The 15,126-nt window shown below is 37.5% G+C and overlaps 2 protein-coding genes and 1 non-coding gene across 3 annotated transcripts; 1 reads left to right on the top strand and 2 right to left on the bottom strand.

Moving 5' to 3' along the window:
• Positions 1-498: 498 nt before the first annotated feature.
• LOC116027001 lies at positions 499-2,300 on the bottom strand. Its single transcript, XM_031268430.1, has 4 exons — positions 1,944-2,300; positions 1,678-1,845; positions 1,105-1,577; positions 499-994 (listed from the first exon to the last, which is right to left on the bottom strand). Exons 1-4 carry the CDS (start codon positions 2,298-2,300, stop codon positions 499-501), a joined length of 1,494 nt encoding a protein of 497 aa, XP_031124290.1.
• A 2,986-nt stretch (positions 2,301-5,286) lies between these two features.
• Positions 5,287-5,834, bottom strand: LOC116027000 (uncharacterized mitochondrial protein AtMg00810-like). The gene is made up of 2 exons (XM_031268429.1): positions 5,517-5,834; positions 5,287-5,379 (listed from the first exon to the last, which is right to left on the bottom strand). The coding sequence occupies exons 1-2, from the start codon at positions 5,832-5,834 to the stop codon at positions 5,287-5,289; spliced, it is 411 nt and encodes a 136-aa protein (XP_031124289.1).
• A 9,030-nt stretch (positions 5,835-14,864) lies between these two features.
• On the top strand, positions 14,865-14,936 carry TRNAG-UCC. The gene has a single exon. It is a non-coding gene; the product is annotated as a tRNA-Gly (tRNA).
• Positions 14,937-15,126: the final 190 nt, after the last annotated feature.

Raw genomic sequence — 15,126 nt, 5'->3', positions numbered from 1 at the left:
TCGAAACCTCAGCAAACAACACCATATCATCAGCAAAGCAAAGATGTGATAAAGCTGGGCAGTTAGGAGCTAACAGGATCCCTTTCCACTCCCCCGAATGTACACGATGTGAGATCATCTGGCTAAGTTTTTCTAGAGCAAGAGCAAAGATAGCTGGAGACATAGGATCGCCTTGGCGGACACCCCTCTGAGGGCAGAATTGCGGCAACCTCTCACCATTCCAGTTCACCGATAACCGTGGAGACCTAACACAATTCATAATCACCCTAATCCAAGACTGGTTAAAACCGACGTCCTCTAGGACGGACTCAATAAAGTCCCAAGAAAGACGATCATAGGTTTTTTCAAAATCAAGCTTAATAGCCACGAAGCATGTCATACCGCGCTTAATACGCATAGTGTGCATCACCTCTTGGTAAACCAAAACATTGTCTGAAATTTTTCGGCCAGGAACGAAAGAGCTCTGGTACGGAGCAACAAGTTTCGGGAGGATACGTTTTAGTCTATTCTAAAGCCGTCTGGTCCCGGAGCTTTAAACGGGGCCATATCAAAGAGGGCACTCCGCACCTCCTCCTTCGTGATGTCCATGTTGAAAACCCGCCAATCATCCTGTGGAACTCTCGGAAAGGAACTTTCCAAGGCATCGGTGAAGATAGTGTTAGAGCAAGCAGAAAACAGAGAAGCGTAATAGTTGCTAACGTGAGTTTTAAGAAGATTTGTGTTTGAAATCCATTCCCCATTATCATCCCTGAGAGTGATTATAGTATTTTGAGATTTACGGATTGTTGCAGCCGTATGATAGTAACTCGTGTTTCGATCCCCTGAAACGATCCAATCCTCGTGAGAACGCTGGTACCACAAAAGCTCTTCTTGGTTGAGAATTTCCTGGTATTCTACAATGAGAGCCTTCTCCAACTTCACAAGACCTCCGTGGGTGTGTTGAGTTAAGCTGTGTTGCACTCCTCCTAACCGTGCCATGATCACCCGCTTGCGGCTATTAATATTACCAAAAACGCTCTTATTCCAAGTAGAGAGGGCGGCCGTGACATTTCGGATGTTTTCCGTGAACGCAGCACCACCTCCGCCCAGCGCCGATCAGTTAACCAGGCCGCTTGGAACTGAAAAGGAGCCTCGGTGTTATGCAAAATCCGTGCCTCAGTCTGAATAAGAAGGGGAGTATGGTCTGAAGAAATCCTCGGAAGGTGTATAACTGTAGCATCTGGGAAACTATGACGCCATGAAATATTACAAAGAGCCCGATCAAGCCTAGCCCCTTTAGTATAACCTGACTGATCACTTCTGACCCAGGTGAGTTTTGGACCACTGAAGCCCATGTCAATAAGACCCTCATCACGAATCCACTCGGCAAACTCCGAGCTTCGTTGAATCGAGAAGGCCGAATAATTTGAAGTCTCGTCTTGAGAGATGACCGAGTTAAAATCACCCGCCACTAGCAGCGGGCCCTGAATGCCTCTCTTTCCCATCGCAAGTTCACCCCATAACCGGCAGCAGAGGTGATGAGTTGGACTACCATAAACAACCGCAAAAAACCAACAAGCCTGAGAAACCTCCCTAACCTACAGAAGAATAAATTGAGGGTGAGTGAAAAGGACCTCAACGTGAGTGACATCATTCCAAAAAAATCCAAATTCCCCCGCTAAAACCCACCGCCTCTACCCGAACCCAGTCAGAAAACCCCAGCCTTTTACAAATAGCATCAGCATGGGATCCCGAGACTTTCGGTTCAACGAGACTAAGAATGGCAGGTTTATGGGTAAGAATCATATTTTTAAGAACGCGGTGGAAATCACGACCACACGCGCCTTGACAATTCCAAACTATGCACTTCATGGAAAAACAAAAACAAAAGGAAGGGAACAACATAGAAAAACAAAGAGGGAAAGACACAAAGCAAAAATTCAAACAGAGGCGGAGGGAACAACCTCCTCCCTGTGAGTATCCCTGTCATCATTTTCAACTTCCATAACCACATCCCCCTCGTAGTCCAAATCATCCGGTGGATCCACGTGATGTTCCTGAGAAGGGCAATCCTCGCTAGGCGTGACTTCCGTCCTGGTCTCCCCCGTGTGAACTCGAGTCGATTCAATCACATTCCCCCCATTCTCGCCTCTGACTATGACATGCTCTTCTTCCTCCGCAGCTCTTCTAGGAACCGAACCTGTAGGTCTCTTGTCCCCATTGGGAGCCTGCGCATTTTTCGAAATCAAAGGAGCCGCGGGTTCATTGGCAATTTGTTTCTCATTTACGACAACATTGGCATGACGTGGTCTTCCACCCATATTAGATGCAGATGCTCCAGCACGCGGCTCCGTGGTGTTATCCGCCAACGGTGGAGATGGCTAAGAAGAGGACGTGAGATCAGGATTCATCACCGGTGCTTGGGTGTTAACATCATTTGAGGATTCCAGGAGCGCATAACGCAAACCAGTAGCAGTAGGCAAAGTCTTTGAGGCATCCGAGTTGCCCCTGTGGTTTTGACGGTCCCCCTGCCTCCCTTGTCCCGCAGTTCGTTCCACCGGACGGCGGTTCTTGCGAGTGACAATCATCCAGGACCCGTAAGGAGGACCACCTCTTTTCGGCAGAATAGACTGCGAACGTCCACCAGGTAGGGGGGCGGCATCATCACCCTGAGTCGTCTCCACGTCAACTTGAGTTTGCGCAGCAACTGTAGCTGGAGATGGAGTCGATGTGCAAGTTTCCTGCCGATGACCATAAAGCCCACATGCAAAACAGACCAGATGCATGCCCTCATAAGCGACCTGCCACACTTTCTCTTCTAAAGTAAACCTTGAGATCAGAGGCTTAGTAAGATCAATTTCAACACACACCCTGGCGAACTTTCCCCGCGACACCAGACTTGTAGTATGGTCAACCCTAACAGTACGCCCAAGTTTGTTTCCAATTTTACGCATAATAAGAAGATTGTAATACTCAACCGGGAGATTCGGGAATCTGACCCACACAAAAACCTTCTCAGTCGTGTCCGCCATTGGGTCAAAATTCGGCACCCAATGTTTGACAATCAAGTAATGATCGAGCACCATCCACGGACCCTCAAACATTGCAAATTCTAGGTCCTCAACCGATCCAAACTTGACCAGAAAGTAGTCGTTCTCGAGGGTAATCAGTTCAATCCGGCACTTCGGCTTCCACAGCGTATTCAATCGCCTTAGCAAGTAGGCATACCCCACTCTCTTGCCCATAACCTTGATGATCAATGACTTCCTCCATGGCTCCTTGATCCGAGCCTTCTCTTGGGCAGTAAGACGGATAACAGGGTAGGTTGGATCGTCGTCCTCATCCGCAGAAGGATCGACCTCAACACCCTCACCCTCACCCAAAACATCGGGGTCACTGTCATTGGCAATCAAAAAAGGTGCAGTATTGGATCCAGAGCCTACCACTATATCTAAATAAGAATGAGTATGGACAACCGTATCGACTTTCGGCGCAACCTGGTCAATTAGAGGCGCTGATCGATCCCCTTCCATAACCGTCTGGGCTCTAATCTCCCCCACCGCCTGTGCCGCAGTCGATACAGGTTGAGAATCCGAGGCGATCTCAACTTGGGTACTTGAGGCAGAATCATCGTCCACAACCATGTCAGCCACCGGGGGATCCGATGGGGCATCGGCCGAATCAATCTCTGGATTCTCCACAGCAGCATCAGTGATGTCCATCACCTTGAGACCTGGATCGGTAACATAAACCTTCGATTTCTTGGTGCTACGCTCTAGAAGATCTTGATCTTCCGCAGAGCGTTGGGAAGAGAGAATTTTACCGTTATCAGACATTTTCTTACCGTTTATATATTTATTAATTATATATAATATATATTTATATTTATATATTTATTTATAATTTATTAATTTATATATTTATAAAAATTTTATTTAAAAATGTACCTAGTGATAAAAAAAGATAGTAAAGTTGAATTCACCTATAAATTCCATGTATGTTAGGTTTCACATCACTTCTATAATAAAGAATAATTTTCAATTGTTCGGGCTATCGGGCTAGCCCATTTAATTTCGAGCTAACCCTATCGAGCCATCGGAATTATCGGTTTCGTGCTCATCGGGCTAATTCTTTTATCGGGCTATAGCCCTGTCGATTTCGGGTTTTTTCGGGCTAGCCCATCGGGTTCGGGCCCAATTAACATCCCTAGCAATGATTATGGTCCACAATATAATTTATCTACTTATATGTGGAAAAAAAGAATAAATGTGAAAATGATCAAACGCTATTGATAAATGTCTAAATGATAAATCGATTCGATTCGATTCCAGTTTCAGTTTTGAACCGCCGATTCAAAATTTATTTATTTATTTACTAGTTGTTGTTATTATTATTATTATTATTGTTGTTGTTGTTGTTGTTGTTGTTATTATTATTATTATTATTATTATTATTATTGTATAGGGATATTTGTATCATTTAAAAATAGATTTCATTTCTATATCTTAAACCAAACAAACACTTGAATAACAATCCTAAAGTATATTACTTCAAAAAAAACCAAATAATAGAATAGAATTCATGTTCTTTTTTTTTGAAGAAAAGAATAGAATTCATGTTCTATTCATTGCGTATACCATTCTCTATATGGAATATGATTTCTATTCCCTTAAAACTCATTATGTGAACTAAACATGGTATTAGTGTTTTTTTCTGAACACCTTATTAAAATAATTTTAAACTTATTTCACAGTCCAAAAATGACGTCGTATCAGCGCCGTTACAATTTATTTTTTCAAGCGATCTGCATTTTCCTCTTCATTGTTTCTCCTCAACTCCACTATTGCAATATACATTTTTATAACTCATAAAGTACATTATTATTCTAAATCATTATAAAGTACATTATTCTAACTCATAAAAAAAAACAAGAAAGGGAATGCAATAACCATGTATGCAAATTAGCAAGAGCAGCTCCAAGCATCTCCCATCTCTTTTTTGCCAATGATAGCATTTTACTTTACATAGCCGAAGAAAGGGAAACTACTGCTTGAATACATATGAATCGATGTTTGGTCAGGCTATGTGATAAACATAGACGAGCTTACATGCAGAGACAAATGAAATGGTTTATTGATGAAGATGGTTCTGGAAAGTTACAAATGAAAGATAATGAAGCTCAAGTATATATAGAGCAAGGGGACAATTATAACAAATCTAGAAGGAATGGAAAGTACATAAGCACCCTTCTAGATATTTTCATCTTCTTCATTAATCTGCTTAGTATCCTTTAACACCCCCTTCCCCTTAAGCTGGAGTGTGCAAATTCTGGATGCCCAGCTTAGACACAAAACACTTGAACTGGGAGACGAGTAGGGGCTTAGTAAAGCCATCAGCAACCTGATTTTGAGAAGACATAGACAACAGCTTAACAACTCCTTGAGTCACCTTTTCTCTCACAATGTGACATAATTCTCGGCAATGGCGATGGCATATTTATTGTCACGGAACATTATTGTCGGTTTGTCCAATTCTACCTGTAAGTCTCGGAGCAAATTCATGAGCCACTGTATTTCACAAACTGTAGAAGCCATTACCCTGTACTCTGCCTCGAAAGATGATCTAGAGACGGTATCTTTTTTCTTTGATTTCCATGAAATGAGAGTAGGGCCAAGAAACACAGCATATCCGGTGACAGACTTGCGAGTCTCAGAGCAAACCGCCCAGTCGAAATCTGAAAACACTCTTAGACAAAGGCTGGTGTTGGTTGGGTAGAACAACCCCTTGTGCAGGCGCTCCTTTAGTATATCATAAGACACGATGAGCAGCAGACATATGCGTGTCAGTGGGAGCATCCATAAATTGGCTTAACAGTTGAACCACATAAGTGATGTCTGGCTGTGTCATTGTGAGATATATTAACTTTCCCACAATCTTCTGTAATAACTAGCATCAGCAAGGGTAGTGCCTTCACCATGCACAAGACGGTGACCAGGCACCATTGGCGTCATGACTGGCTTACAATAAGTAAATCTAGTTTCATCCAATATATCCAATGCATACTTTCGTTGACACAAGTTCAATACAGAATCATTAGACTTGGCTTCAATGCCTAGAAAGAAACTTAAAGTACCCAAATCCTTTATTTTGAAAGCCTCATCTAAGAAGAGTGAGTTCCTGAATAAGATGCATGTCTCCACTAGCGACCAATATGTCATCAACATATACAAGAAGGGCAATGAAGGCCGAACCAGAACCTCTAATGAATAAGGAAGGATCAGAGCTTGACTGCCTGAAACCAATCCATGAAAGAACATTACTCAATTTTGCATTCCACTGGCAGCTCGCCTGTTTAAACCCGTAAAGAGACATTGTTAGTTTGCAGACTTGGTTTGGCTTGTCAGTGTGGAAACCTGGGGGAAGAACCATATACCTCCTAATCTAAGTCTCCGTGTAAGAAAGCATTGTTAATGTCCATTTGATGAATGTGCCATTGTTTGGATGTGGCAGCAGCGAGAAAGGCACGGATTGTGGTCAACCTTGCTACCGGAGAAAATGTATCAATATAATCGACTCCCAGCTGTTGAGTATAGCCTTTAGCGATTAGCATCGCCTAATATCTTTCAACTATGCCATCTGCCCTTAGCTTGACTTTGTAAACCCACTTGCAGCCGATGGGTATTTTACTAGGGGGTAGGTCCGTTAACTCCCAAGTATTGTTTTGTTGAAGAGCAAAAATTTTAGCGTTCATGACAACCCTCCAACAATCGTGCTTAAGTGCCTGATTGTAGGTTTTTGGCTCACTAACAACTGTTACTATTGTAAACAGTATTCTGTGTAAAGGCATGAGGTTCTCGTCGGATATCACCTTTGATAGGGAGTGGGGCGATGATCTGTTCTGCAAAATAGAATCACAGTAGCAGTATTGCAGCTTACTTGGGACTCGGCGGGGTCTGTCAGAACGATGAGGAGGAATCACAGTAGTAGTCGGGAGAGCCGGACTGTTAGACTGACTAGAAGTCTCAGTGCGTTCTTCATTGTTGTTACAAGTATGACTATGAGGAGGTTTTGATGAGGGATGACTATCAAAATTCGCAGAGAAATCATCATCAAAAGCCTGACCATAGATTCTTGAAGGTTCTGCACCTTCTTCATAGTGTATGTGAGTTGTGATTGAGATAAGAGGCAAAGAAAGATCAAATAACTGTGAGAATTCTGTCATATGATGAGATTGTGCTGCCATGGGGAACTGAGATTCATAGAAAGTTACATCCTATGATATGAAAGTGGACTTATCACACAAATCATACAATAAGTACCCTTTAACATTAGTCGATGTGCCAATGAAGATGCACTTCCTGCTACGGGGAGCCATTTTTGTGTCTTGAATGGGCTAAAGTAGAGGCATAACAAAGGCACCCAAAAACTTTGAGATTAGTAAGGTTGGGATGTTTACCATACAACTTGAAATATGGATTCGACCATTTAAGCATCGGTGATGGGAGTCGGTTGATAATATATATAGCATGCATGACATAATGCATCCAAAATCAAGAGGAAGATGGGCTTGAAACTGAAGAGCCCTAGCAACATTGAGGATATGTTGGTGTTTCCGTTCAACTATTGTGTTCTGTTGTGGCGTATCAACACAGGACTTTTGGTGAACAATGCCATTCGCAGGGAAGAAATCGTGTATGTTAAACTCCCGACCATTATCCGTTCGGATGGTTTTAATGAGAACACCAAACTGAGTGGATATAAACTTTTGAAAATGCTGCAATAGGTTTCTGATCTCAGACTTTTTCTTCATAAACTGGAGCCATGTGAATCTCGAATAATCATCTACCAATGCTAGGAAATAGCGTTCTCCTCCCAAAACACACACTTGAAAGGGACCCCAAATGTCGGCATGAACAAGCTCAAAACAAAGATTAGACATCATAATGCCTAAAGGAAATAGAGAACAGTTATGTCTAGCAAAGTAACAAGCATCGCAAGCTAATTTCTTAATAGGAGATGCTGAGATATCTTCCAACAAATGCAGTTTATTTAGTGAGAAATGTCTCAAACGTTGATGCCAAATTTCGGCATTAGTACACTGCAAAACAGTATGAGACTTAACATGTAACATTGGTGGTTTAGACAGTAAGTAGAGTCCCTTTTCTTCCTTAGCAAAACCAGTAGTCATCCCATGTATCTCCTGAAGCAGACAGTGATCAGAAGTGAATATCAGCTTATAAGATGTGCCTTTAAGTAACTTGTTGACAGAAACAATGTTAAACTTAAAGGTCGGAATGTGCAAGGCATGTCTCAACCATAGGTCATCACCAAGCTTTATGCTCCCTATGTATTCAACTTTGGCATATTCCCGAATTTGGTAGATTAACCTCTATTCCCTCAACAGTATAATAATCATCAAAGTGCTCAAGTGAACAAGTAATATGGTCTGTAGCTCCGGAATCTAATATCCATGTAGATGAACATAATAATAGAGAATTAACATGATTAACAGTGTACTTGCCTTCATTAGCCAACTTTGTTTCGTTGAACTTTGGTAGTAGAGAAACTGTTGCGGCTGTAGTCGAGTTTGAGTGCTGTCCTGCTTGAACCTAGAGAGTAGAGATGAGCTTCTAAAGTTGCTCAGGAGTGACACTGAGATCAATGTCACTGCCTGTAGCTACTGCTGTGCTTTGCTGGTTCTCCTTTGATTTGTAGCCTGGTATCCACCCCAGGGGATAACCATGCTTTTTGTAACATTGATCATTCGATCTACCGTATGTCCACTCATACCACAGAAAGTGCACTTAACACATTTATTTCCTTTATTAGTATTGATATTTCTCTTACTGTTATATGCGTTGATTGCTCCAACAATCTCGTCTATGAGTGCATTGCTATTTTGAATAACGCTGGCATGATTGAATTCCATATTGTTCAAACTTGTACTTGCTAAGTTCAGCTGCCTCTCAAGCTTCTCAGCCATGAAAAACACTTCGTAGACCTCTAGAAGAGGATCAAGCACAAGGACTCCTAATTTCATAGTGTTGTAGTCCTCGTTTAAGCCCTGAAGAAACCTGATTATTTGATCGGTCTCTCTCTCTTTTATAATCTCATCAACAAGATCACATGAGCAGCGTGGAATACATTTGCAAATTGGAATAGGTCTGAGAGCGTTCATCTCCTCCCATAGCGTTCGACACTTGGTGTAATAATCGTTCACGGATAGATTTCCTTGTCTTAAGCCATAAATCTCATTCTGTAGAGCTGAAATCCTATGTGGATCACGTTGAGAAATTCTCCTTCTCAAATCATCCCAAACGTCCTTAGCTTTCTCTATGCGCATAACACTTTGAGCAATAAAAGGATGTACCGACTTGAACATCCATGAACAAATCATCATATTACACCTTCTCCAAGCAGAGTATTGATTGTGCTCTTTGTTCGGAGCTACGACGCTTCCTTTAACAATCGCCGACTTATTTTTTTTTACCTCAAGTGCGACCTTCATGGAAATACTCTATGATCCGTAATTGGAACTGCCTGTCAATGGTGGAGTGACCAGAACAGCAGTAGGATTCTCATTAATATGTAGGAACAAAGGATTCTTTATGTCATCTCCATTGTTGTGTCTCTGCGAGAACAGGATCCGCTGCGGAACCGTTGATGGTGGTACAAGAGGTGGCATGCGAGTGCTCGGCGACGACGGACGCACTCCCTAGCTTGACTATCCGGTGCCGGAAACAACGGCTGCGTAGGTATTCTGCCGCTCTGATACCATGATGAACACAGATGAGCTTACATGTAGAGAGAAATGAAATGGTTTATTGATGAAGATGGTTCTGGAAAGTTACAAATGAAAGATAATGCAGCTCAAGTATATATACAACAAGGAGACAGTTATAACAAATCTAGAAGGAATAGAAAGTACATAAACACCCTTCTAGATATTTTCATCTTCTTCATTCATCTGCTTAGTATCCTTTAACACTATGAATTTGAGTAACTCATGTATTTGCTTTAGTCGCAGCACTGTATAGACTACTTACAATGTTGTGACTAGTTGTATTGGCGTTGTTAACACAGTTCTATGCAAATATTTAGATCTTCCACTTGACATTGGTCTGAACAAATAAGGAATTTTTGCTCTTGTATAGCCTTTTCCCGAGTATCGCCCTTCCATCAGATATAAAAAAAAAAAAAAAAAAGAAGGAATTTTTGCTTATATTAAAGCAAAAATTAAATAAAGAATTGGGGGCTGGAATAAAAAGATCATCTGAATAGCAAGCAAAGAAATTCTTCTCAAAAGCGCCGCCCAAACAATGCCGACCTATACAATGAGTATATACCTTCTCCCTAAAAATGTTTTGTGCCAACCTTGAAAATATTATGAATAAATTATGGTGGTAGAATAATAAAGGTGATATTCACTAGCAAGACCGTTCCTAAGAAAATTGGGATCCTGTGCGAAAATTCAACATGGGCCCCTTTTGTATAATTGTAAATATATAAAAGATATACTATATTGTATCAAAATATAAAATAGTCTATAAAAAACTTATCATTCAAATTTTCACTTGAAAAGTGACATTCTTCTTTTTCCAGTGTGTTTGGTTCGCATATGGGTGGAATTGGAATGATTACCAATATTGTTGTTTGGTTATGTATGATCTTATAATGGGAATAAAAGTTTTAAAAATACAAGAACAAAAAATAAGATAATTTATTCTAATATAAAGGCATCCAAAGCACCAATATGAACAAAAAAAAAATAAAAACAAAAATCTAAAAGCATTGATCCAAATTTAAAAATCAAAGTACCAATTAGGAGGGGAATAATGGAATGAAACCTTATTTGTTTAGGGAATGAGTTTTCTAATTGAGGGGGTAATTAAATCTCATAGTAGTGTTCTAGAAATCTGTCAACCAAACAATAATAATGACTTTGATTCCCATTCTTGATAACTAAACCCATGAACCAAACACACTCTTAGATGTAAAATCATTCACAAATCCATTGAGTATTTCTTACAATATACTTGATCATAAGTAAGATTTCAACAACTTCAACTTTAAAAAACTTCTTTATGCATAAACAACAGTAATGGAAATAGTTAAGACTATTTGATATTAAAATTGTAGTATCAAAATACAAGAAATTAGATTATATTTCACCTATCAAAAAAATTAATTACTAACTAGGGTTAGTTATTGAATTAATAATTTTAAAATTTTGAATAAAATTAAAAAAACTAAAATATTTAACTTACATACTTTCATCCTTTTATCGTGAAGAATAAAAAATTGAGAATGTCAAATGCACAAATAACACATTCAAATTAGTGATTACTGAGATCAAATTTCTGCGTTGTGAATACAAATCGTGCGTCTATGCATTATAATAAGGATAAGAGTAACTTTTGACTCATTATATATAATAATTTTACAATAGTCAAATAGGTCTGTCTTAGTTCCTATAAGTTATAGGACTATAACTTTATACGTAAATCAAGTATTAAGAATTAGAAATGTAAGCTTTTTAAAACATAAATATACAATAATTTTTTTTTTTTAATAAAAGTGCCCCCAAAATTTGGGGGCACAACCACAACACTATTACGGAGTATATATGTACAGACTCTGTACACACACACACTCTATATATATATATATATATATATATACACTCAGTAATATTTAGGGCCCCCAAGCGCATGCCCTGGCCAGACATAGCCAGGGCCGGAACTGTTCACCGGCTTTCATGGGAGAGATTGTGTGGATCAAAACATACTAGCGGACTGTGTTTCAAAAAGCTTCACCTTTTTAATGTGGCTCTCCTTGCAAAACAAGGTTGGAGATTCATTATCAACCCGGATTCTCTTGTATCTAAATTGTATAAAGCTTGCTACTTTCCTAATAACAATTTCTGGCAGGCTAAAATTGGTTCCAACCCGAGTTTCTGCTGGTTTTCTATCCTGGCTACTAGGGGTGAGAAAAAAAATCGGACCGACCAAATAATCGATGATCAAAAACCGAACCGACCGAATATTTCACTTTTCAATTTGGTTTCGGTTATTAAGGTCAAAAAATATTATGTTATTTCGGTCTTCGTTCGATTATCGATTTTCAAGAGAAAATCGAAAACCGACCGAAAAATCGAAGATTAATCTGAAAAAAAAAATCTAACACCATCCCATTTACGTTTTTCAAGTTCATAGTCTATCACATTAACACTTTATTTTACTAGTATTATTTTAGGGATATTATAGTTTCCTAATCTCAGTTATTCTAAGAATATTATAATGAGTCTTATAGTTCTTATATTAATACTAATATGTATATGGTACACAATATTTTCATAATCATATATATATGTACGTATGAATATATATGCATAACTTGGATTAAAAAAAAACAAAACAAAACAAAAAAAAAAGACTAACAAAAGAAGTATCTCTATACTTCTTTTCAAATTAAACATATATGCGTGGATAAGACATTGATACGGGACCAATAATAATAATAATAAGACTATGTCCACACATGTCACTTGATTATGGGCGACACGTGTCTAATAACCACGAAATATATATTTTTTTTCTTGAAGAAAATCAGAGAAATATTTCTGTAGTTAATTGAATTCAAATTAAACATGCATGAATACGACATTGATACGAAACCTTAAATTTGGTGTCCGGGTAGTTAGTAAGTTAAACATCTGACTAGGATACACGTAGGGAAGTTTGGCTGAGGCGTTGGATGAAGGGAAACTAAGTATCTTCCCTTTGCTTCCATGGATATTCATACACACCATTTTAGGGATATTGATGCTGACCTTGTATTACATGCATCCATGCCCACATCCTCTAGTGGAACCATGATGTGTGTTTGAGAAGGGTTCAACCTAGATCTCTTTTGTCATTTAATTTGAGCCAAATACCTTATACGTTTAACAATAAGTCTAAAAATTTCCACAAGTATTAATGTTAATTTTGTTCTTATAAATTCATAAATTCAATTTATTAAACATTTAGTTGTGCAATATATTTATGAAAATGTTATAACAATATTAAAAAGTTTATTAGAATAAAAGCATTTAATAACCTATGGTGCACTGTCATAAAGATAAATTCTTTAATAACTAATATAGTCTTTAATTAGTTTCTTCAAAAATTGATCGTGGGTTATTTTGGTTTTAAGACTCAAAGTAATTTTGTGAAATATAAAAGTAAGACTTGCGATGTTTGGGTTATTAATTGAACCTTTAATTAAGTAACTTTGGGGAATGTTATGGTGTATGTTTAAAGTTCCAAATCTTTGGACTTAGAGTTTTTTTGGGTTTTCCTCTAAGTTATTAGAATGTTCTCTATGATTTAACTATCTTTTGACTATATCAATAAGTGAGAGTGACAGACGTGTCAACTCCAAGCTCTTAGTCATGGGAGATAGTGTTAAAGTTACAAACTAGTCATAGAATATACTTAGCATTAAGCTTACATTAAGAGATTCCTACTTAAGGTATATATGCTTTTAAAATAAAGATTTTAGGGATCATATGGTGTGCATATTTCTTTTATGCAAATTTGGATGATTTCTTTTTCAATTGCGCATATAGATTTTTTGAGAAACATCTATCCATTAAGGTACTAAGAATAAACATAGGCCGGTTTGTTTATAAAGAACCTAAGTTAGGGAATATTCTAAATGCATGCGATCATGACCGTCCCAATAAAAATTGGGGTCTTGTGCAATATCTTAAATTGTGCCACTTTTTTCAAATATTTTTATATATAAATAATAGTTGTGATCAAAAAGTTGTGTCAAAAATTCAAGATATAAATATTGTATAAAAATACATCTAAATTTCTTTTAAAAATTGACATGCGTCGTGCACATTTAGATGCAAAATCATCCATTAAAATTTTGATATCAACTTCTAGAAAATTTATCTTTAGGACCTTTATTTATTGATAAATCTCTTTTGATATATACGTTTAGACACTTTTTTTTGGCAAAACAATTTATGAGAAATTTAATATTTAAGTATAGGTTAAGTAGTATAGCAAGTGTTTGTAGTCCAATGATTAGGATAATTGCCTTCTAAGCAATGGGAACCTGTGTTCGACTCCCGGCAAACGTAAGAAAGACTAATCTATATCACCTTTATTAATTAATAAAAAACAAAAATAAAAAGAACGAGTACGTCTTAACTTAGGTTGTGTCTCTTTTTGATACGTTATGCTATATGAATTGTACTATATAATTTTTATTTTTATGAAATTAATATCCGTACCGTTATAACTCATGTTATCTTTGTTTGATAATTATTATCACGTACATGCATTCGAAATATATTTTCTTATATTCTTCATTGGTAAGAATGTATGTAGTAGACGTTATATATTTTCTTTTTTTTTTTCAATGGTAATAATATATTTTGTCACTCATTTGTACTTTGAATAATAAAAAATGTTATTGAATTTGTTATATATGTTTATTTTGATAATTATGTGATAATTAATGTCCATATTATTATGTAATATTGAAGTACATTTATAATTATTACGTAATATATTATTTTATAATTCATATAATTAATAAATGTACATTAAATTTAATGTACCGCACGGGTAAAATACTATTACCTAAACAAATGTGTACTAATCTTTAGTACGTATGAGTCCAAAAGTTAACAGCAGTACTCAAAATTATATTTAAAAAATAACAAACAAACAAAAAACAAAAACTCAACACACCCGAATCACATTTGAAACACATTAACTATATTTATAACTCTCATTTTGATATATCACGTTTAGACAATTTTTTTTTAGCAAAACAATTTATTAGAAATTTAATATTTAATTATAGGTTAAGTTATATAGCAAGTGTTTGTAGTCCAACGGTTAGGATAATTGCTTTCCAAGCAATAGACCCGGCTTCGACTCCCGGCAAACCCAATAAAGATTATTATATGTCATATTAATTAATAAAAAACAAAAATAAATAGAACGAGTACGTCTTAACTAAGGTTGTGTCCCTTTTTGATACGTTATGTTATATGAATTGTACTATATAATTATTATGAAAGATATATCCATACCGTTATAACTCATGTTATCTTTTTTTTGATTATTATTATCACGTACA

The sequence above is a fragment of the Ipomoea triloba genome, chromosome 8 (assembly GCF_003576645.1).
Source record: "Ipomoea triloba cultivar NCNSP0323 chromosome 8, ASM357664v1".
NCBI lineage: Eukaryota > Viridiplantae > Streptophyta > Magnoliopsida > Solanales > Convolvulaceae > Ipomoea > Ipomoea triloba.
The sequence above is the reverse complement of the archived record's forward strand: the minus strand, read 5'-3'. Positions and strand labels throughout refer to the sequence as shown.

Coding starts and splice junctions, on each gene's coding strand:
- LOC116027001 (XM_031268430.1), bottom strand. CDS start 2,300: ATGGGTGGAAGACCACGTCATGCCAATGTTGTCGTAAATGAGAAACAA. Junction 1,846..1,943: donor GGGATACTCACAGGGAGGAG/GTTGTTCCCTCC, acceptor TTTTCCATGAAG/TGCATAGTTTGGAATTGTCA. Junction 995..1,104: donor TTTCAGTTCCAAGCGGCCTG/GTTAACTGATCG, acceptor TAATATTAATAG/CCGCAAGCGGGTGATCATGG.
- LOC116027000 (XM_031268429.1), bottom strand. CDS start 5,834: ATGCTCCCACTGACACGCATATGTCTGCTGCTCATCGTGTCTTATGAT. Junction 5,380..5,516: donor ATTTGCTCCGAGACTTACAG/GTAGAATTGGAC, acceptor TCTCAAAATCAG/GTTGCTGATGGCTTTACTAA.